The sequence below is a fragment of the Zosterops lateralis genome (genome assembly GCF_965231275.1).
Source record: "Zosterops lateralis genome assembly, chromosome: 9".
Taxonomy (NCBI): Eukaryota; Metazoa; Chordata; class Aves; order Passeriformes; family Zosteropidae; genus Zosterops; species Zosterops lateralis.
In genome coordinates this window covers 29,507,040-29,529,060 of record NC_139769.1, presented here as the reverse complement: position 1 = coordinate 29,529,060, position 22,021 = coordinate 29,507,040, and the positions used below count along the sequence as shown (strand labels likewise).

The following is a 22,021-nucleotide window of genomic DNA, read 5'->3' as shown; positions in this document are numbered from 1 at the left end:
TAAGAGGATATCACATGAAAAGCTTGCTCTTGTGGGAAAGAGCTCTGAGATATTAAAAGATGAACAAGATAAAAGAAATAGGTTTTAAGTCACTTTCTTGTTCTCAACTTCTCAACAAGTTTGAAGAGTTACAGTGGTGCAGTGTAGAGTCTGAACAATTAAGACCTTTGCTGCCTTTTATTTTTATGCTGCTGGCCCAGTTTAATGTTTTACCTTTTTGATTACTTGCTCTCTGGGCTTACTTTGATGGGTAACACAAGATTTGTCATGAAACAACTTTTGTAGGCTTGAAGAAGCCTATAATATAGGCTCTATATATGTATATATATATACCTATGTATATATATACCAATATTTCTCAGGTATAGCATTTTTCAGGGCAGTGGGCTTTTTGTTCCTCACAGAAATACTTTAAATTAATTCCTGCTGAATTGCTAAAAGAAACCAGGACAGATGGTTTTGCCCACTTACCCTCAGTCCTCCTCCTTTACATGTCACCATATTTTGTTTTTGTAGATGGGCTGATAGCCCCCGATGGAGCGGTGAGTCCGGATATCTTCGGGGATTACCAACTTCAGAATGGAGACCTGGTTGGGCAGCACCCCTTCTCTGGCAAGTAAGTTGCTCCTAGTAAAGAATTCTTGTCATCCAACAATGGCTCTTCAAGTTTCTTTATAGGGCTTCATTTGTAGTGCTGAGTAATTTTTGCCCCCATAGCAGCAGGAATGATTTACACTGCACAAGCAGTTCTGGTCTGTTGTCTGAATCACGTCTATTTTAACATGCTAACGTGTTGTAATACATCACAGGTTTGCAAAAGCTGTAGAAGAGAACAATAACACAGAACACACCACCTGTTATGACAACTACTGAAATACTCTTCAGACACTGAGAAACACCTAAAGAGAGGCTTGAGATGCTGATTACCCAGATGATGTTTGTTTCCAGTATTCTTAAATTCAAAAAAAGTCTTTCAGCTGCTGTGGGTCTGGAGTTTTTTTGGTATTTTTCCATTAACCTAAGTCTTCCCAAGCTATTTTCAATTAGATTCCTGAGGATACTTGGAAAATGGGCTGTAGGAGCAAAATACATTAGCTTTTGCTGATATTCTGGGAGATCTTTCTCTAAATTTCCCCTCTGGTCAAAGACCTCTCCTTCTCAATGTTGGCAAGCAGTTCCAGTTTGAATTTCTGAGTCAACTTCTCCCATGAGAGTTCAAAATAGAAAAGACTCATTTCCAAGAAAGGAATCTTCATGAATCCTGATGCTATGGAGTTTAGGAAGTGCCTTTTTATAAAGCATGAATTCTGTGCACTCATGAGCAGGAAATAGTTCAAACATTTGATAGTCAAGGTACAGCATTCACTTCAACAGGACCCAGCTATCTGGATATGCCCAACCCTGGGGCTGAAGATGTTTCTTTCCAAAGGGAGGATGTTCTTTTCACCACTCACAACTTTAGTCACCATTTGTAAAATGTAAGTTATTCACAATATGTACAGCTGAAGCAAAAAAGATTTTCCTCTCTTCCTTGGGCTTCTTGTAAGTAATCAAGCGTGGTGGACAGTTACTTTTGTTTGTTTATTCTACCTGTGATGGACCAGAAAGCTGAACATTTAGTAAGGGTTGGAGTGGTGGTAACATTTTTAAGGACAAATTAAAATTGTCCTTAAAACTAACGTGCTCAGGAAAAAAATGGCAGGATTTGAGATAGATCTTCTAAAAAAAAGTAAATATTTATACTCAGTAAGCATCAAGTTTAGAGTAGTGTGAGTCTGTGTTTGGGAAGGGGATGCTGGTGCCTCTGCTGATCATTTCCAAATGTGCAAGTTCTGTTGCAGAGCTTGCAGGTGGGAGAGAAACTGAGGTGAGTGTGAGCTCTGTGCTGCTCTTGGGGCCTCAGTGGGTGACTCACCATTTTTAACTTCAGAATAGACACACAGCCCACGAGGTGATGGATTTCTCTGTTCACCAGAACACTGGAGGGTGCTCCCAACAGTCTTCAAGCCCCCCTGAAGGTGTGGGGAAAGGTGTAGGGTAGAGCTTGTGGACTCCTTTGTTTCCAGTAAACTTAGAGAAACTCCCTGTCAAGATACTTTTGTTTTGCCAGAGAGCTTTCAGCTGTGAAACAAAACCACATTCAGTGTCCTTGGTTAAAAGTGAAGGCACATCAGTCAGCCTCAAACTGCAGTCCCTCATCAGGGAGTTCCAATAGTAACCTGCTTTTTAATTGGATTGTGTTCCAACTAACATGAGTAGCAAAATACATCTGGTATATACCTAGTTAAACTAAGTATTTGTAGAATTTTCTTGTGTGTTTCAAGGCATTCTGAAGGCTCACCTCAAGAATAAAAACAGTAAAACTGCAAGTTGGCTCATTGATGATGGTCTTTTGAAACATTGGGATTTCTCACTAGAACTCTGTTTTCCAGGAAGACTTTTTTCAATATGATTGCTCCACGGGCTTATCTGCAGTCCAGACGCGCAGTCTAATTGGAAACAGTGTGGAGTGCTGCAAATGTTCTGTCTTATTTGTAGCAGAGCAGGAGTGAATTGTTTGATAGAATAGATACTGGCAGCTGAGTGGCGAATCCGACTTTTCACATGTGGGTCATTATAGGCTGAAACTGCTTGGCGCCAGCAGCCAGGATTTCCTGATGCTCAGACCTAATGTAAAATGCATTAGTGCTCCAAGGCATGAGCCATGGAATTGCCAGTCCCATGAGTCTGCAGCTCCCTTCTCCCAATTTGAGCTGGTGTTGGAAGGTAAAACCATACGTGCTACAGAGCCTAATTAAAAATAATAGCAGCAAGTCAAGGCGCTTTTTATGTGTTATATAGTGTACATTTCAGCCATACCAAAACATAATTCTAGGGTATTTTTGTGCTTACAGTTTAAAGCTAACAAGAACCTTATGTCAAGGATTTATTTTTAACCAGTTCCAGCTTCTAATAAATCAAGATTTTCGTTATAAAAATGGTTCATTTTTCTATTATTAATATTTGAATATGTATTCAGAAGCTTTTTTAGCTAGAAAGCTGAGTTGTGGTTTTCATAGACAATTAGCAAGTCAGTTAATAGTAACATGTTTTGGAAGTTCAGAGAGAGATTGCTAATTATGAGTAGATTCTTGGTTTTTGTGTTTTCATTTGTTATACTTTATTTATTATACATTTATTTGTTGTGCCTGTGTCTTCTGGTCTTTGCCTTTTATATTAGGCTTTTCAATTCTGTAATAGGAGCAGTTTCTGCTCAGCAATGGGGTGAGTTCTGAAGACTCTTTAAGAGAGAGACTCTTTGCCATTTAAGACCACCCTGTGAATTTTGAGGTAGGTAACAACCATGAGCTGACTCCTTGCTACTCAGCCTTGAATAATTTAATCCTTTCCTCTCCTTTCTGCATTCCTATGAGAAAGAATAAGGATATGTTACCTCTTTAATTTCTCTGAGACTGTTTCCTGTCCTTGCAATGTGCTCAGAGTGGATCAGGACTTCCCCTTGCCTCCAGGAGGGCTGAAAAGGCAGCCAACAAGTCCCACGTTTTTAGTGGCTGCATATCACTGAGAAACTGAGTTCATGTTGAACTGCTGTTGGTGCCCTCAGTGCACTACCAGGGATTAAATGCGTTCTGATCACTATCCTAATTCTTGGAGCCAAAGAAATGCGATAATGGGGAGGGGCTGTCAAGGGCCACAATGAAACTCAAACTGTTTTGAAGATTTTCCCTGGAGCAATGTTTGATAACAGCCCATGCCACCTGTCGTGTTGTTACTCCATTTATATCATCAACTTCCTTGGCTGGGGGATGCTGTGCTAGCAGAGATCCAGGGCACTCTCTCTGCCATTGCAATTCCATGCTCTTTCATTTGGGAAAGTTCAGGGCAATTGGAACAGCAACTGTGTCTGAAGGTGCAGATCTGAAGTTGTTGACTCTTCTGTAATCCAGCAGGGGTCCCACAAGCATCTCTTATGGAGTCCCTGTCCCAGGAGACACTGGGCCTACACACCTAGAGCTGCTGCACAGGCTTAGGAGGGTAGGGAAATGCTTTTGTGAAGTCAAGCAGAACAGGAATTAAAAATCTGCACTCACTGGGTTACCACATTCTGGCTGTTCTCCCCTGTCATTTTCGGGAGGGAAACATGAAGTGACAGCATTGGCAGTAAAAACATCTGTTGATCTGAGGAATTAGGTGGAGTGTCTTGGAGGCTTTTTTTCAAAGACACTGCCTTCCCTTCATGGGCTGTCTTGGACTTTTCCTTTGAAACCTGGAGTAGTGTTATTCTCAGGAGTTGAGATGCACCTCACATGATCAGTTCTTGCATTGTGAAGTAAAGAGCTTTGAAAAGAATTGTAAAAGAATCTGGCCCTGCATTCAGTTTGTAGATTTGCTTGCATGCAAATCTACAAGACATGTTCACATCCTGATAATTGTTATTTCTGTTACTTGTCATCATGAAGCAGAAGCAGCACAAAAGTGAAGACCTGGGCAGCTGCCATTTTCCTGATAGTGCCACCCTGAGAAATGCTTTGTTTCTGGGGAACTGGCTTGTGTGTTTTGCAGCTTCCCTTTACAGCTCTTAGCCCTGAACTGTATTGTTATGTATGGGGCCTATAAATAGAATTATTTCAGAATGTAACATCCACAGGACCAGTGGTAAAGTCCATAAACAGCATTGCTTGTTTTCCTCAAAGGTTTGGAGCAGAATGCAGATAGATTGAAGGGTATGGTTTCCATTCAGCAGAAAAGACGTGGCTGAGGAGGTTGTTTTGACAGCTTCTATCCAGGTTTTTTTCATTGGCTAGGAAAAAACTTTTGTGATTAGATTATCAGCTTTGAATCATCTTACTGTCTTTCAGAAACAGATGGGCATTAGGCATAGATTTGAAATTTTCATCTGTTATTAAAATCTGAATGCAAGGTTTCTGGTTCTGATAAGGCTTAATATTGAGTGAAGGTTTTATGATTGTGGCAAACAAAAATTGCTCACCTTTGGCTGAGATGATGACAGCTTAGTGTCTGAGCTGCAGGGGATAAAGACCAGCTGAAAGACATCTTCCAGAATCTATGGTCATTCATCAAATTTTAATCACCTTCTGGAGACTAATTACTTTCTTAAGACACAAACATAATAGTGATGGCTAAATACCTTATAATAGAGATAGCTACAGTATTTTTCTTGCCCTTTGGGGCAAGAGGCCACTTCCTTTGGGGAAGAGGCCACTTTTTAACCTTTCCCAGCTACAGCTAGGTAATGGTACAAACTCTGACTGCAAAAGCCAGTTTTTGGTTAATATCTTCAACAGAGTTCTCAAATCTTCTCAGTCTGTAGCTTTGAAAAGATTAATAGTTAGGAATGCTAGAGCTGGACAGAACTTTTTTTTTCCCTGAAGAAATTTTCTCCAGTGCAGGATCCTTTAACCTTGTTATAAAATGCAGCAGAGCTGCCATTGCACAATCCTCATTTTCTCTGAGACAAGGCCTTTCTGTGTGTGCTGTTCCCAGCATGTGCACTCCCAGCTCTTCCCAACAGAGATCTGACTGAGGCTGCTCCCCAGGAAGCAGTGAGGTTTGGCATGTCAAGCACAGCCAGTTTTATGGGGTGACTGCATGTCTCTGTCCTTGGTGGAACATCTTTCCTCTTGCCTGGATTTACAGCCTAAAGCTGTAGCTGCATGTCTTGTTTTTGCCATGGCAGGTCATTGGGATGTTTTGTGAGCTCAGTGTCTGGAGCCAGGCCCTCTCAGGCTGCTCTGAGCTGGCCCAGCAGAGCTGTGGCTGCTGTTGGCAAATTCCAGGGTGCACAGCCAGGCTCTTGTGTCTGGGCTTGATGGAAACAGGACCTGGCCACAGGTCCTGGTGCTCCAACACTCTCAGTGTGACTTGGCTTATCTATAACTGAGCTAACCATGTGTGATGTCTGCATGTGCTAAAAGTCCACCCTGAGTGGCAAGAATGCTCATATCTGTGGCCTTTTTTCACTCAGAAACCCTGATGAAAATCTGGTGGGAGTTTTCATGGTGGAACAACCTAGAGCTGTAGCCCTTCATTGCCACTGATTGCTGCCCTGTGGTGTGAATTCCTAGTCATGAGTCCCAGCTCCCATCTGGGTCAGGTACAGGAACTGCAGCAGGTGCTGGCAAATGTGCACTGTGTGAATGATTATCAAAATGCCTTTAAATGGTTGTACCTGTAACATCTTACTTTGACATTTAGAGCTATATTCCATATAGATCCTCATCTTCAATTAGATTTGCTAAAGGAAAGGACTGAAGGAATTGGTGATCTTAGTGACCCTGCCAGGGAGTGTGTCTCATCCATCTTGTATTTTCAGTAAAGTTCAGCACAGTTTATTTACAAGCTGGAACATTTCCTTTCCCAGCCTTTCAGGAGGTGAGAATCATATTGCAGTCTGTCTCTGAGGGTGAAAACCTACTGTGTTAGCAAACAGCAGCAGGGATCAGTGGCAGAACAAACTGTTTCATCCTCCTTTAGACAAAAGATGTTCTCCTGTGGGATCTGTGCTGAAAGTACCCACATCTCTTTCCTCCTTATTTGAACAGTCAGTAATACTTCCCTGTCTTAGAGGTGGATATATAGGGAGTATAAAATCTTTTCATTAATGGAAAGAAAACCTAGAAGAGTATAAATTACTATTACAAGAGGATTCTACTTTGAACCATTTTACCTTAGTGGTATTTTTTACAGTTCTGTGCAGTACTTCTTCTTTTCCATAATTAACCTTATTTTAAAAACAAAACCCAACTTAGTTGCCTTTGCAATGTGTTCAGCAGAGTTTTACTCAGCTTCTGCCATTTGGACACTATTTAATTTGCATTTCCCAGGAGAATCGAATTAGGGTTTATAAGTAAATTGGGCCTATAACCTTGCAGGCAGGTTTTATTAGTTTATCACACATCAGTATTAGCAAATTGTAAATCCCACTGAAACAAATTTGAAAAGGCCTTAAAGAACCTATGAAGTTCCTGGACACAAAGAGAGTTTATTTTGATTGGTTTGTGTTCTTTTTCTTTTAATCCCACAGAAACCTTGTTAGTAGCAGGAGAGTCACCTTTTTATCATACTCTGTTGTCCTAACTGTGCCTACATGTTTAGTTTTATAGAAGTTAAAGGCACTGACTTCCTGGGGAACTGGCAGAGAAATTTTGTTCCTCAGTGCTACAAATCCCTGGAACTGAGATTGTGCATCTAAAAGAATGTGAGAAGAAAGTGGGAATTGCTGCTTTTTGGAGGGTTTTGGTCACAGTCTGAGACAAGCTTATTGAATGGCTTCACTTGAGTGCTTCAGTTCCTGCCTGGATCATGGCCTAAAATGACCCAAAATTCACTGTGTAGTTATTCTCTCTCTGTACTGAAAAGTGGCTGTGGTGCTTCCAGAACAGGAAGGCTTCATTGTTAAGAGCTTTTTGAATGTGAGCTTGAATTTCTTTGTGTCTTACAGTAATTTGTTTCTGCATCAGTACTAAACTAGAGCTCTCCATCCTTTTCTGGGTGGTTTTTGGTTTGGTTTGGTTTGGTTTGGTTTGGTTTGGTTTGGTTTGGTTTTTTTGGGGTTTTTTTTTTTGAGTAGTGCTCATATTCCTGCTAGCTGTCACTTCATTATTTTTTTCATACTGGCTTCTCAAAGCCTTGTTCAGAGAAAGGCTTCAACCTGATCATATAATCCAGTTCAGATGTCACTAATAAGGATCTAATCAAATTTTGCTGTTATGCTGTGGACAGTTACTGGAGCATTTTTGAAGACAAGGGTCTCATTATTCCAGAAGATGAAGATTTTGCCCTGTGGCCCATATTCATCAATGAGATTTTCCCAGAGTTTGGAGAACTTCCGCACCACTGAAGAATTAGAGCTGTAAACTGAGGAATATCCATTAAAGGACAATATTATTCATATCCAATATTTGATCTACAACAACTTTTGAATGTACTTGGGTGTTTATTTGTTTTCAATGTGTTCTTAGGATCAGGAGAAGCTGCCAAGCAGCTCTCCATGTATTCCACACACACAGCCAATGCCCACAGTCCTTAAGAGGTAATAGCCAAGGTAGGCTGGGAAGCACAGGTGAGGAGAAGGGAAGTACTCCTCCAGAGCCAGGTGCCAGAGCTGGAGCAAGAGAAGGGATGTTGCTCCTCCAGAGCCAGGTGCCAGAGCTGGAGCAGGAGAAGGGATGTTGCTCCTTCAGAGCCAGGTGCCAGAGCTGGAGCAGGAGAAGGGATGTTGCTCCTCCAGAGCCAGGTGCCAGAGCTGGAACAGGGCAGGGCTCTTCTGAGTGCTCCCACAGTGACCAGACCACACCACCTCGCCAAGGTGTGTGGTCTGGAGCTGGGAAGGATCAGGTTGCCCTTATTTCATTTACTGTAAGAGAGGTTTAATTGCTCCCAACAATTGCAGCAGTATGGGAGAGATGAAATAGCTTGCTGGGGAATATTTTAACACAGTTAAAATAGCAGTTTTTTCAGCAAGTTGCAGATGCCGTTTGGGAAGAGAATAAGTAGTGAGGTTTTAATGCACTTCAGCTCTCTTGAAATACAGGATACTTGGGCCTCTTTCATTTGCAGTCACTTCTTTTACATTTTTTTTAGTTGCTTTTTATTTTATTATATTCCACCTGCAGTTGGCCTCATTTAACCATCATGGTTTAGGTGGCTATTAAGAATTTTAAAAGAATACCCAAATGCTGGAGCAGTGAGCTCAAGTCCTTTGGAATGTCTTACCAAAAAATCCCCCAAACCTGGGTCTGTCTCTTCTGAAATGTAGCATTAATTAATTCCCACGTTCTGTCTGCTGCTCAGTCCCTCCAGATGTGCTACTAGGAATAGACTGGCTCCCTGGTTACAAGCCATCTGGGCTCTGTAAACTGATTTGCACTTATATTAAACAATAAGTGAACAGAATGCGGAAGAGTTATTAAAGCAAATGTACATTGCATATAAATCTCAAAGTAAAATATTAAAATGTAGTAAAGGGGAATGGAATGTGCAAATGAAGACCTGCTTGTTTTTAATGAGTTTAGCTGTGACCTTCTCAATTTCAACCAAAAGAAAAGAATTTTATTTTTCTCTTTAAAAATAAAAAAAAGAAGAAAAAGAAACTATAAAACTGCTTACAGAAGTATCTGAGACAAAAACAAGGAAATATAATGTTCTAAACTTGACTGGTCCAAACCACTCAAGCTGCTGTGACAGCTCATAAAACTGAGAGTAGTTTTTAACTGGACTCTGTTTTACATTGCCAAAGTGAATTTTCCTTGCAGGAAGTAGCCAGAAGGTTTATTTAGTTTCCAGACTGCTGCTTTGATCTTTCCATTCTGTCACTTCTCAGGTTACATAGCCCTTTTTCACTGCAGTAAATCTGCAACAGTTAATGAGAATAAAATTTCCTCCTTCTCACTGATCACATGCTGTTAAATGCCAAACCACAGCCAGCAGCATATTTGCAGAATTCGGCTGCACTGTACAAAAACAGCACAATCAGTTTAATCTTGTTGGTTTTGTAATTCATTTTATTGAGCTTTCCTTTTTCAAGTGAACTATTTTATCAAGACAAGTGGTTGGAAGGCCAGATCTGGAAGAAAGATTTAAAACTGTAATAAAGTGAGGGGTGTTTGGTGTGCTGGGCCTAAGCATGCTCACAGGATTCAAAATTAAACTTAAAATGAGGAGTTTTAAAAAGGCCCATATATCAGTGGGATATTTCTTGTGGTTATTATCTGAACTGAACATGTGCTCTGAACAAGTTTCTAGCATAAAAATTAATACATCAATTTAATTTCTTTGCCAAATACTTAAAATTGTTTTGATTCTAAAACTTTATTCTGATTCTGTGTTTATCAGCATCAGCCATCCAACTCCAAAGACTGACCCACCCTTTTCCCTCTGGAAAACTAAGATGATGGGGTTTTAACTCAGAGATTTAAAAAAATAATAAATTGGCTTACAGAGTTTATTTGCCTTCAGGGTTTTGAGCTTTTTAAATTTTATTTTTTCCAATACTCCCTGATCATCCTTTTTGGTCTGGAAACATTTGATTTTTCATTTGTTTGAGTTTCTTATATAATAATAATACTCTTAAGATATAAATCTCCAAGAACACATTCCTCGTCTGTATTTGTATATGCCTTCTTTCCTGATATATCCAGTGTTATTCTTAAGAAAAAGTATTAGGAGACATTGAGATTTACTTTCTTCTTGATTTTCACTAAAATCATTGCTGATTTGGGATAGATCTTGTCAAGATTTCACTAGGGCCCTGTGCTGATCTATAGAAGTATTTGAAATCAGGACAATCAACTGTGGTGATAAAAAAAATATATAAAGTTTCTTCATCAGTAATTACACTGCAACTGCATTTGCTGTGAGTGCTGCAAATCCCCCAGCAATGTTAACTTTCAGAAAAGGCTTTGAAAGCTTTTATTGGCTGCAGCTGGAAGTCAGAGCAGAACAGATTTCTTGATTCTCCCTCCCTCCTTCCCTCCAGCATCTGGATTCTCATCCACAGCGGGCTGCCCTGCAGACAGCACCATGTCACCAGTGCCCTGTGGCCTTGCCTTCTCCAGGCTTTGGTGCACAGCAGGGAACTTCTGGCCCCATTTGTGTTGAAGGACAGAACTGAGTGGCTATGCTTGGGCTGGAGGAGTTTGTATAAACATTTTAAGGGAAAATTCTCCACCAAAAAGCTGCATTTTTGCTTCAGCTGCTTATTTCTGGGTATATTTTCAGTGACCTGCTCTAGCACAGAAAGCAAGGAACATTTCCTGTGTGGAAATGGGAAGACTGGTGGAAGCTGGAGCAGATCCTGATCTGGTCAGTGACACCAGTCATCTCTGTGAAACTTCAGCATCCTATTTTGCTCAGGCAGTTGCATGAAGCTTTCTATACCCAGCCCAGCACTGAGCTTGCTGGAAACAATTAAAAGAGAGGTGTGAAAGCTTCCCAGGCCAGGCCTATTCACAGTTCAGATTAAGGCAATGCACTCTTTCAGTTTATGGAGTTGACACATATACTTTGGACTGTGCAAGGAGAGAGGGGGAGGAAAGGACATCTTGCTTTTTATTGCCTGTTCCTTGGGGCTTTTTTAATTTGTTTTAGTTCTTAATTAATTCTTAAGAAATGGATGTATCTAATCAGTGGGTTTGGACAGTTGTTGAGCCAAGAGCAGTGGAGATGTTTCTGTCAGGCTTAAAATGGAAAGCCAGAGCTCTTGATTTCCGTTCCAGCTCTGTCTGTGCACTTGACCTTTTAAGAAATCCTGTAGGGAATGGCTGAGAAACTCCCTGTCCTTGTGGCAGACCTGTGAGCCTGAATGCAGGAATGCTACAGGAGTTCTTCCGCTGCCCTTCAAAGGAACAACGTGGCTGCATGAAACAACTGCAGCCTTTGAGCTGCTGTTTTGCCCCCTGGCTCTGTTGGGGGTTGGTTGCTTTTCTGGCAGAGCAGAAATAATATTTTGGGTTTTTTCCTAAAGGGTCTTTCAGAAATAAGCAAAAGTCTTTTCTGTCTATGTCAGTATAATTTGAGTCTTCTCATTACTGTAGTTTGTCATTTGGCCGTCTTTAATGTCTGGGGTGTTCTCTCTTCCAATACTCCGGTGGGAAATTGAGGTCATGGAGAAAAGGAGCAACTTGTCCAGGATCACACAGCAGGTAACTGACAGCAAGAAACTGAGGCCAAATCCCAGGCTGTGTTTGCAGAGCAGGGATAGCAGGAGCTACAGCTTTCAAGCAAGGCTCGCACTGAATTTGGCTAAGTAGGGTCATTTGCTTTTGGTTCAGTGCTTTCTTACTATTCAGTTGGGATATTTTTTTTATTTTTTTTTTTTTTTTAATGCTGCCTTCCCCCAGTGGATTTTGGTGTGGTTATTGCTTGGTGCATAGCTGGAGCCTGACACAGAAGACACAGTGCTCATTTCTCCACCATTGTCAGCTTTCCATTTGTTTGTAATTAAATGGGAGAAACAGCAGTATTGTGCTGAGATACAACTGGGCAACAAGTCCAGAAGCAATTGGAAACTTTAAGTCATTAAGTATGCTGAAGAAAGCTGGATCACATGGAAGGAGAGACATGATCATATCCATAAAAGCTGTATTATGATGCATGAGGGAGCTAAAGCATTATTGCACAGGTTCATTTGGATATTTTCTATCTTGTGGGCAGATACAATATTACTGTTTAATTGACACTAATGTTTAATGCTAATGTAGAGATGGACTTGGGTGATTGATGCAGTGGGCACAATCACAGACACTGCCAGGAAACTCCCCTCCCACTTGAGCCTGAGGAATAGAAAGCATGAAAAAAAAAATAGGGGAGAAAAATTTGGGGTCATGAGGCAGAATTTAGTAGACTTGTGGTTTATAGTTTAACATCATTACCAGTAGTTGGAGAATCTACAGTTACAGGACATTATATAAAGAAACATTGTTTTTTCTGAAGGCTTCTCAGTTGTATGGAGTTTCTCCATAACCCATGGTTTGTGCTGTTGCTCTGAAGGACAGAAAATTTATGGTCAGTGAAGGCAAACCAGAGGTAACTGGCTTGTAGGAGGAAATGGGATTATCATCTAAATCCCTGGACTTAAAGCAAGGTCAAAAGCAACAGGCCTGTGCCCCTTTCTGATGCCCTTTACCCTACCATGGCTGGTGCTGGGAGAATGGGATCCCATCCAGTACTCAGCTGCCAGGGAATAGCAGCAGAAAGGCCACAGAGTCCACAGCTTCAGAGGCTCTGAGCCTTGGTTCAAGTGTGATGGTTCCTTGGTACCTGCAAAGGATTAGCTAAATGTGTCATACCTGCAGACAGCTTTAGAAGCTGGAGGTCTTTGTGTGTTCTGTGGAATTCCAAACCATTTCCCACCTGCTGTGCTTGGATGCACATCATGCCTTAATCCCTGCTTGTACAATGGGTCAGGGCTGGATGTTCCCAGCTCTCCCTGCCTTTCTGTGCCTGGTCTCTGCAGAGGAAACCTGGGGAGGGAGGAAGGGAGGGAGCTGCAGATTTCATCAGCCAGTGTGCTAATTGGGCTGGCAGGGCTGAGCATCCCCTGTGTCATTATACTGCCTTGCACTGCACTCCTTGTCCCAGACCAGCACTCATCAACACTTCAGGAACAAACAAAAACACCCACTGAGATAAGAGGAAAAAAAATACAGCCTTTGCTGCTGGCAAACTTCTGTGTGTCTTGTTGGCAAGTGTTCTAATCAGTGAACCGCATGTCGTTTGTACAGGTTATAATGCTGTGCTTGTCTTGATTAGAGACTGGTGTGCCACTCCTGCGGCTCTGGCACCTCCTGAGGGGAAGGTACAGCCTTCAGTATTCAGCTGATTTGTTTTGTCTTTTACACACAGGAACTTGATCCAGCATTGTGGAATACAGGGCTTCATGGCATGAGAGCTTATAAGGGAATACAGGATGGGAGCTGTACTGTCACACATGAGTAGATTCATGGAAGAGAAAATTTTGGACCTCAGTGATGTGTGGCTGAAATTCTGAACGCCTGCCTGGGCTGAGGTGGGGATGGCTTGGGAGTGAAGTCTGATTTTTAGAAACAATAATAGCCAGTGTATAGAGAGAGGAGGTACAGAGGAAACAGTGGGGCTGCTATGAACTGTACATCAGGCTGACATCAGGCTTCTGAAAGATGCTCAGAACCCCTCTGGTTCTAACACCTTTCTCTGATCCTCAGGAGGCGTTTTGGAAAGCTGCAGGTGTGATCAGAGGTGCCACGTGTGTAACCCCTCCTAGCAGCTCACTGGAGCATGTGGAGAACTTTGGGTTTGAGTCCTTCATTAGGACTTGGTAGGGTTGCTGATGAGTTTAGAGTTGCAAATAGTGTTTGGTTGGTCTTACTAAGGTCAGAGGATCTATGTAATTAAAAATCAATAGATTTTTTTTTATAAATGTTGTGGTTTGGAAGCGAAACGAATGAGAGGCTCCAAGTCAGAAATATAATTTAATAAGAAGAAAGGTAAAAAGGTAAAAATAAAATAAAATAAATGCAATAACACAAAGGATCACTGACAGAGTCAGAATACAACCTGAGCAGGATGGTGGAAGCACTCCAGGTGAGGTGCTCTTCCTGAAGCAGTGTCCTGTAGAAAGGTCTGGTAGCTCTGGTCCTCTGGGAATCCAGTGGATAAGTGCCCTTGCACTGTCCCACATACCAGCTTATATCCAGGTGAGATTGCTTGGCTCCTCCCCCTGGGCAGAGCATCTCACAATAGGATGAGGAGTTGTGAAGTGGGTCTTTGATGGCCCATTAAACAGAGATAACCCCTGGAGGGAGTTACCTGTGAGTCATTGTCCAGGCGTTGATGGGCCATTAGCAGAAGACACCCCAAAGGCCATTAGCAGAAGACACCCTTGGGAAAACACTAGCCCACCTGGTTTCAACAGTTCGTGAAGATGGTGATAGAATAAATACTTTGTGTACATCCTACACTGCAACCCAGGACAATAAAATAGATTTTATTTTTAATAAGCTTATAAATCTTGTATCCCCACTGAGTAGCTGAGAGCCTTTGAGGCATGAGGGCTTGTTGATGCAGAGTAAGGAGGGAGGATTGACAGGGTTTTAGAAGTTTAGAGTGAAAAGAATTAGAGATGAAATCTTGGCTCTGGTGGAAGCACTCTGTGTTTAACTTGCAGTTCATTTTCGGGGGACAGTGATTCCAGGGTGCTTTAATTTTGGGCAGGAATGAATGAAACTTTGGCCCTGAAGTGTGAGCTCCTAAACTGGTATTTAACCCCCAAAGGCTTTTCCAGGGCCACTGTCACCTACACAGGCAGTGACAGTATCTTACAGAACACTCTGATAAAATGTGTGCCAAACTGCTTCAGACCTGTTTCCCAGGCAGTGCTTCCTGCTGGGATCACTCCAAGATCCATGGATTCTGCTGGAGGGCTTTCAGTTGGATTTCAAATGTTTACTTTTGACCAAGAATCTCCCCAGTGATGCTGGACTTGCCTTTCTGAGGCCCTGCTGGAGGAATTAGAACTTGGGAATTAGGCAGTAGTTTGAGAGCTCCTGTCAGCAGCAGCACTGGTCCCAATGTGAGCACTGGTGTGGACAGGGTGGGGATGTGCAGCGTCAGGGGAGCTCTGCACCCAGGTGTTAATTACCCAGGTGTTAATTACCCAGCCCAGGCTCACCAGCCTCTCCTGATACCCTGTCCTGGGGAGCAGCACAGACACCTGGAGAGGAACCCCAGCTGAGGATTCCCCATGGAATGCTCCCTGTTAGATAGAGCCTGCTGAGCCTTCCACACACCCCATGAAACCTGTCTAGTCCAAAGCCTATCTAGTTCAAAAGGATTCTGTGGATGTAGCAGGATGCTGGCTGCCATTTCCTGTTGGGAGAAAGGACACAACTGGTCTTTACATCTTGAATTTTGGCAGGGCACCTAAGATTGTACAAGGGTATATTAATTTGGATGCTCTGAATCAGAGCAAGCATCAATAAGCAAGGCTGTTAAGAAATCTCTCCTCACTCATGCACATCAGGAACATTTTCCTCTTCGGCATGTGTTCCTCAGTTCCCTAGCAGTACAAGCAAATTGGAAAGTTCAGCTGTCATTTGGGGAAGGTCATAGATCACACTAGCAGCCTGAGTAATCCAAGAGGTTTTAAGTATCACAGCATTTAGTTTAAAGTGAAATTTGCTCTGACAGGGGCTGGCAGACCAATAGGAAAAAGAAATATTTGTGCTTGGAGAAGTGCATGTGTAGAGACCTCGAGTATAACTGATGGCTGGAAGTGATTTCAGTCTAAAAAAAACAAATCATTAAGAGAGTGCATAGGGGTAAAATACACAGTTCATATTTTAAAGGGTCTCAAAATGAACCAGCAACTGAGGTTAGCAGTACACAGTAATTAGCTGGGCTGTTCACTGTTTAACTCCATCAGCCCCAGGCGAGGGGCAGAGCTCTGCACAAGAGCACAGTTGTGCTGTGCCAGAGTGGCAGCGAGCGCCGCTCTGTGCACGTGTGTGATTTGTGAGAGAACTGCCTGCGGTGACTTGCAGATTGAGGCAGCAGCCTGAGCCATGTACTGAGGCTGTTGTGGTGCTCTGTGATCCACATCCACTCTACAGCTGCAGGGGTGCATGCACTTCTGGGTACCCAGTTACATAGCAGGGAGCACTGGGAGGAGAAAATACTAGCTCAGGCACAAGTATTGTTGCCTCAGTGGATAATAATGTGTCCCTAATTTACGGGAAGATAGGCTTGGTGCTTGCTCTGCTGAGCACTGAGTTTCCTGGTAGATGCTGTAGCATAAAGCCAACAACACGTTTTTCATAAGAGCAAGTCTTGAGGTTGATTGCTGGTATAAATCTGAGCACACATGGCACAGATCATGATCTCAGGCCAGTCGTTACCCAGCAAGTGTTTACAGCCGCAGACCTGCCATCTCTGCTGGCTCTCCCTTTCTGCTGTTCTTGGCAGAAGGGGCAGGGATTCATCAGGACTTGTTTTTAAATCCGTTTTCACCTCGGTGGGTGCTGCCCTTGTCCTGGCAGCCTCGGGAGTGAGCTGGGCTCTGGTCTGCAGGCATGTGCTGCTCTGTGGTCGTCCTGCCCCTGCGTCACCTCCTGGGCTCAGGACCCTTCCCTTCAGCTCCAGCAGGCTCCGTGCTGCAGGCTGCCAGTGCAAACAATCCAACAGGCAAAGCTGGTGTGCTTCAAGAGCACTAACATGGAAAAACGAAGCCAGTTTTTTTGCAGGCATGGTCAAGACTTCATTTACTTCAGGGAAATATTTAGATAAGAGAGAGTAGTGATTTGATCAAGGTGTTTTAATGTGATTTTCTGGTTTGGGGGGGGGGGGGGGGGGGTTTGACTGTCCAAAGCAGTTATCAGCTGATCCATCTCTTCCAGTTTTCTTCAGGACACTAACATATGTCTGAACCATTTGGAAATAACTGATACTCCTCAAAGTTTAAACTCTAGGGATCTTTACCTAATTACTTACACATTTATTTTAAAAAATATTAAAAAAACTGATTTGTTGAGAATGTGATTGAAACCATATTTCCCCTGCTCTCGTTATCAATTTAAATACATTTAGAAGTTCTTTGAATAAGGATTACTGAGCTGGGAAGTGGCTGGAAGAGCTCAGCCTGCAGGGATAGAGGCCCATTGCCACCGCGTGGCTCAGGGCGTTATTACACCTCATTGCCAAAACCCGTGGTGGTTTGGCTTGGGCTGTATAAAGGAGTTTAGGTTTCAGGATCCTGGTTGTGTCCCTCTTTGCCTCAGGAAACCTGAGGATGACACTGCTGTGAGCCTGGGCATGGTTGCTGCAAGCTTGACTTGCAGTCAGCAGCCCTGGGCACCCACAACCTCCTCACTCACTTGTGTATCATTCCAGAATGGGCTTTGCAGTGGTTTGCAGAAATGCAAAAAAGCCCCCAATTCTACAACACTTGTAATAAAAACAACTTATCCACAACTAACATTGTTATAGTCACAGAAAACATCATGAAAAGGTAAACCCAGAAAAGCGTTTTCTGTTAAAATAGCTCTTCATTATAAATCAACTGTAGATGTTTTAAGGATCTTTGGAGAAAAGCAATGAAACTCCTGAGTTTAAAGGTAGCCTTAAAAGATCCTGCTTCTCTGCAGTGTAATGTGTCTGGTGTCACTGGGAATTTGTAGAAGCACAACAGAACTGGACCCTGTACTTCCAATTCCCACTGCGCTTTCTTTTAGTACATTGTTAACTCATGGCACTGACAGTACTGAAAGAACCCTTTAAGGTATTGACACTGGTTTGTTTTCTGAACTGCTGAACAAACCGGTCAGCTTCATGCTTGTCCTTGTTGGCTTGTTCACAAGAGCTTTGGGCCTGATGCAGAGACACTGCAGCCAAGGGCAGCCTGGGTGAGGTCTGTCTGTCAATCCCTTTGCACACTGCAAATCAGTGACACAGGAGAGGCAGGGACTGGCTAAGGTGAGTGCTGGGTTTGGGGTTTCTGGAGATGAGAGATAAACACAAAGTAACAGGATTTCTCTTAATCCCTTCTTTCAGGACTCTTTCAAAGCCTCAGGCCCGATAATGAGAAAGCTGTTATTGGCCAGGTACAAAGGAGGCATCTGGGGAAGGTGCCTCAGAGGTCACCAGCTCATTTCCTAATGGGCTTGTAAAAGGGTAAGAGTACTTGGGAGTGGATACAGGAAGGAATGGGTGGCCGGAGGAATGCATTCACTTTTTTTTTTTTTTTTTTCTGTGCAGCTTGGCTGCTGATTATGTCCCTTCCATCTCAGGACAAATCTCAGCCTCAGACATTCCACCTTCACCTGACTATCAGGATATCCCATGAGTGAAGTTGTTTTCTGAGAAAGCAGGCACTAGGGATCCTTTTCTAGGACCTCACTGAGATAAAATCCAAGGAAAGTGCCTTTGTGAGGACAGTGATGGGCATGGTCCCCCCCATGCAGCTGAGCCCTTTCAGCCCAACCAATTCAGCAGTGCCAGCTGCTTGCAGAGCCAGGGCCTGGGGCCCCCCCATTGTACATCTTCTGCAGGGGTCATTCTTTCCCAGCCTTGACTGTTGCATAACCCATGTTCCATATGGATAATTGGCAGTAATAAGGTTCAGCTTTTCCCCACTCCAAAAGCACTTTGGTTCTTTGTGTTTTGACAGTCTTCAGAGGAGAAGTTCGACTCCTTTCAATGCATCTTTAGTCAGACAATAAATCAGGATCCTTTTCCATTTGTCCTCCTACTGAAGTGGAAGCTAAGAAGTGACATAGCTATGAATAGGCAGTAATCCAGTGTCTTAGGCAATGCTCGTTTTTTCTCTACCTCCTGCATGAGTTATTGTTGAGCATGAAATATGAGCCACTTTTCCCTATGCAGTTCTTGTGTTTTAGTATCTAACTCATTGTTGTGGGACTATCTAGGTGTAAAAGATGCCTCTTTACATGCAAAAATAATTGTGCTGTCTCATTAATATATATCTTTTTCAGTATGTGATTAATTCCTTCCACCATTTGGCTGCTAGTCTTGTATCCCACCAGAAGCACCATCTTTTACCAGTGTTGTGGTTTGAAAGCAAAATGAGTGAGAGGCTCCAAGTCAGAAATATAATTTAATAAGAAAAAAGGTAAAAAGGTAAAAATAAAATAAATGCAATAACACAAAGGACCACTGACAGAGTCAGAATACAACCTGAGCAGGATGGTGGAAGCAGTCCAGATGAGATGGTCTTCCTGAAGCAGTGATCCTGTAGAAAGGTCTGGTAGCTCTGGTCCTCTGGGAATCCAGTGGGTCAGGGCTGCTTGCACTGTCCCACATACCAGCTTATATCCAGGTGAGACTGCTTGGCTCCTCCCCCTGGGCAGAGCATCTCACAATGGGATGAGGAGTGTGAAGTGGGTCCTTGATGGCCCATTAAACAGAGATAACTCCTGGAGGGAGTTACCTGTGAGTCATTGTCCAGGCGTTGATGGGCCATTAGCAGAAGAGGCAGGGGCTTGGGAAAAACACTGCCCCACCTGTGTTCATGAAGATGGTGATAGAATAAATACTTTGTGTACATCCTACACTGCAACCCAGGACAACCAGATATTCTCACTTTTAACTGGTGTTCTCCATGCACCTCAGAACTGGACTGAAGGCAGGGAATGAGACTCTTCAGATGTGCTGTGTGGGGCAGGGTTACAACAGGTTTTGCCAGAAGCCTGAAGGACATGGTGACTTTAATGTACAGAGGGAGACGCTGAGTCATGGAAGTAAAGTGCTTGGCCAGTAAATCTGTGAAAGGAGGGAAGACTTTTGTCTCTCCTGGGATTCGTCTTGGAACTGAAAGCCTTTCCCTGATTGGAGTTGCACTGATGTCTCTGCAGCATTTCTTTTCCCACCAGGGAACTGGTGTCCAGAAGGGGAACATGGCTGGCAAAGTTTCCTCACAAAACCATCTCCGTGGCAATGACGCCTTAGGATTTTAGCTTTTATATTTTTTCATCCATTTGTAATCCTGAAATTCTTTAGTGTAGAACTCTAGTGCTAGGTAGTGGCTTCACATTTTGGTCAGACATAATTCCTGTCCAGGCCTGGGAGTCAGGGACACCTCACTTCCTCAGGCCCTGAGAGATGGAAACAAAAGTGAGTTGGGGGGAGAAAACTTGTGGTAAATTACTTCATTACCTGAAGCTGGAATTGGAAGATTAACCCCCAATATTCAAATGGTCCAAACTTATAGAAGTGGGAAAACCCGTGACCCGTCGTCCATTTTTGGGTGTAGCCCCTGGGGGGCTTTTTCTGCCTGTAATATACCTGAAGGCCCTTCAACAAATACACCTGCTTTTTATTCCCTTAACTTTGTCTGGCCTCTGTTTCTAGGTAAGCCCGAAAAGGCATCAGCAGGAGGAGCTGAGCCACCAGCAATGGTGTTCCTTCCATACCATACAAAGCCCTGCATTTTCTCTCTCCTTGTTATTTTGTAGCATTGACGTCGATGGGTTCGGTCAGAGCGCAGTTCCCGGGCGCCCGGTGACTGCCTACGGCTACCGGCCCGACGAGCCCTTCTACTACAGCTACGGAGCGCGGTGAGCCTAGCCCGCTGCCCCTGCCCTGCTCCTGCATGACTGCACCGCCAGGGCTCCACTCTCTGTATCCTTTGGCATGTGTAACTCCACATAAATCTAGCCTTTCTGGGTCCCCTTTGTTAGTGGCAGTGTTTACTCTTCGGTTGCTCCTTGTTGTTATTATTTTTGTACAGTAACTGTGACTTGAAAGCGGGAATTGGAAACTACTGGACTGGAAAGTCTCACATTATGTATATTAAGCTACTAATTTAATTTCTATTAAATATAAAAACCTGTGTGGTCAGCAGTGGTGAATGTGTTTCTAACCAATGTTTTGTGTGTTTTACAAGGCACTTAAGAAGAGTGCTCCATGTGCAGTGTGTTTAACATGGACTGTTTCCCTCTCACACTTCAGTCACAGAACACCAGTAAGCCCCAGCATCTCCTGGCACTGCCCTGACACAGAGTTTGGACCAAAGTCCAGTCCTGGGTCCGAACATTTTAATAATGGAAAGATGGCACAGATTCAGTCCCCTGGAGCTTCATACATTTACAGTCTATTTTAAATGGTTGAAAACACTTAAAATTTGAAACTACACAACAGAATATCTTTACCCTAGTGTTCAAACAGAGTTCTGCGAGCTTGAGAGAAGACAGCCACATCCATCCTGAGGTCCAGCAAGAGCAAGAAACATTGTAACTTGGTTCAGAATCCAGAGGCAGAGCCTTTACCCCTATAGCTTCCCTATCTGGAAACACAAATCCATCCTGTCCTGGTCCTTTCTAGGGTTTAAGCCTGGATCTAAGCAGGGATCATTGAGCAGCAGAGTCAGGCCAGGACCCCTTCATGCTGGACTTGCAATGTGGTTTTGGTTTATGTCATGTTTTGAAACAACCTGCAAATGGAATTCAGGCTAAAGCTGTTCTTCAGCTTTGCATGCCCACTGTAACAGACAGAAGACAGGGATGATAATGCCCTCTCTGCCACAGCTACCAAGGCAGCAGTTCAAATTTTCACTTTTTAACAGAAAAGTTACCTCTACCTCATCCTTTTTCTTTAGTTAATGTCTGTTGATTTGCAGATCTGTTGTTCTCCTTCTTCCTCCCTGCTTTATGGCTTAAACAGAAAGTTGACTTGCAATAGGGGCTGATCCTACAGAACCAGTCCCCAGTAATTCCAAAAGACTGGGGTCTGTGCTGGGAAGGTGATCTTCAAAGGCATGGATTGTTTGGGGAATCTGACAAACTCATAGTCTTATACTTCAAAAATACCTTTGAAATAAAAATTGTTTTGAAACCCTCTGTTATCTTTACAAAGTGTGCAAGTACTTTTATAAGCACCATTACTCCCTGTGTTTCAAGCTGCGTGACTGGAAAGGAGTCTAAAATTAGCCATGGTATTTCATACCAGTTTTCAGCCTTCTCCCTGTGCTGGCTTCTTGTTCAGGGCTTCACTCACTGGAGGTAGGTGGAAG

General features: G+C 43.1%; 1 protein-coding gene across 3 annotated transcripts in view; it reads left to right on the top strand.

Annotated features, from left to right (window-relative positions):
* KIFAP3 (kinesin associated protein 3) overlaps positions 1-21,843 on the top strand; it is a 68,895-nt gene extending 47,052 nt beyond the window's left edge. For all 3 annotated transcript variants that reach the window (XM_083868042.1, XM_083868041.1, XM_083868043.1), the window contains exons 19-20: positions 517-616; positions 20,466-21,843. In XM_083868042.1, coding sequence (XP_083724168.1) covers positions 517-616; positions 20,466-20,571 — 206 coding nt within the window. In that variant the 3' untranslated portion in view covers positions 20,572-21,843. The remainder of the gene's footprint in view (positions 1-516; positions 617-20,465) is intronic.
* Positions 21,844-22,021: the final 178 nt, after the last annotated feature.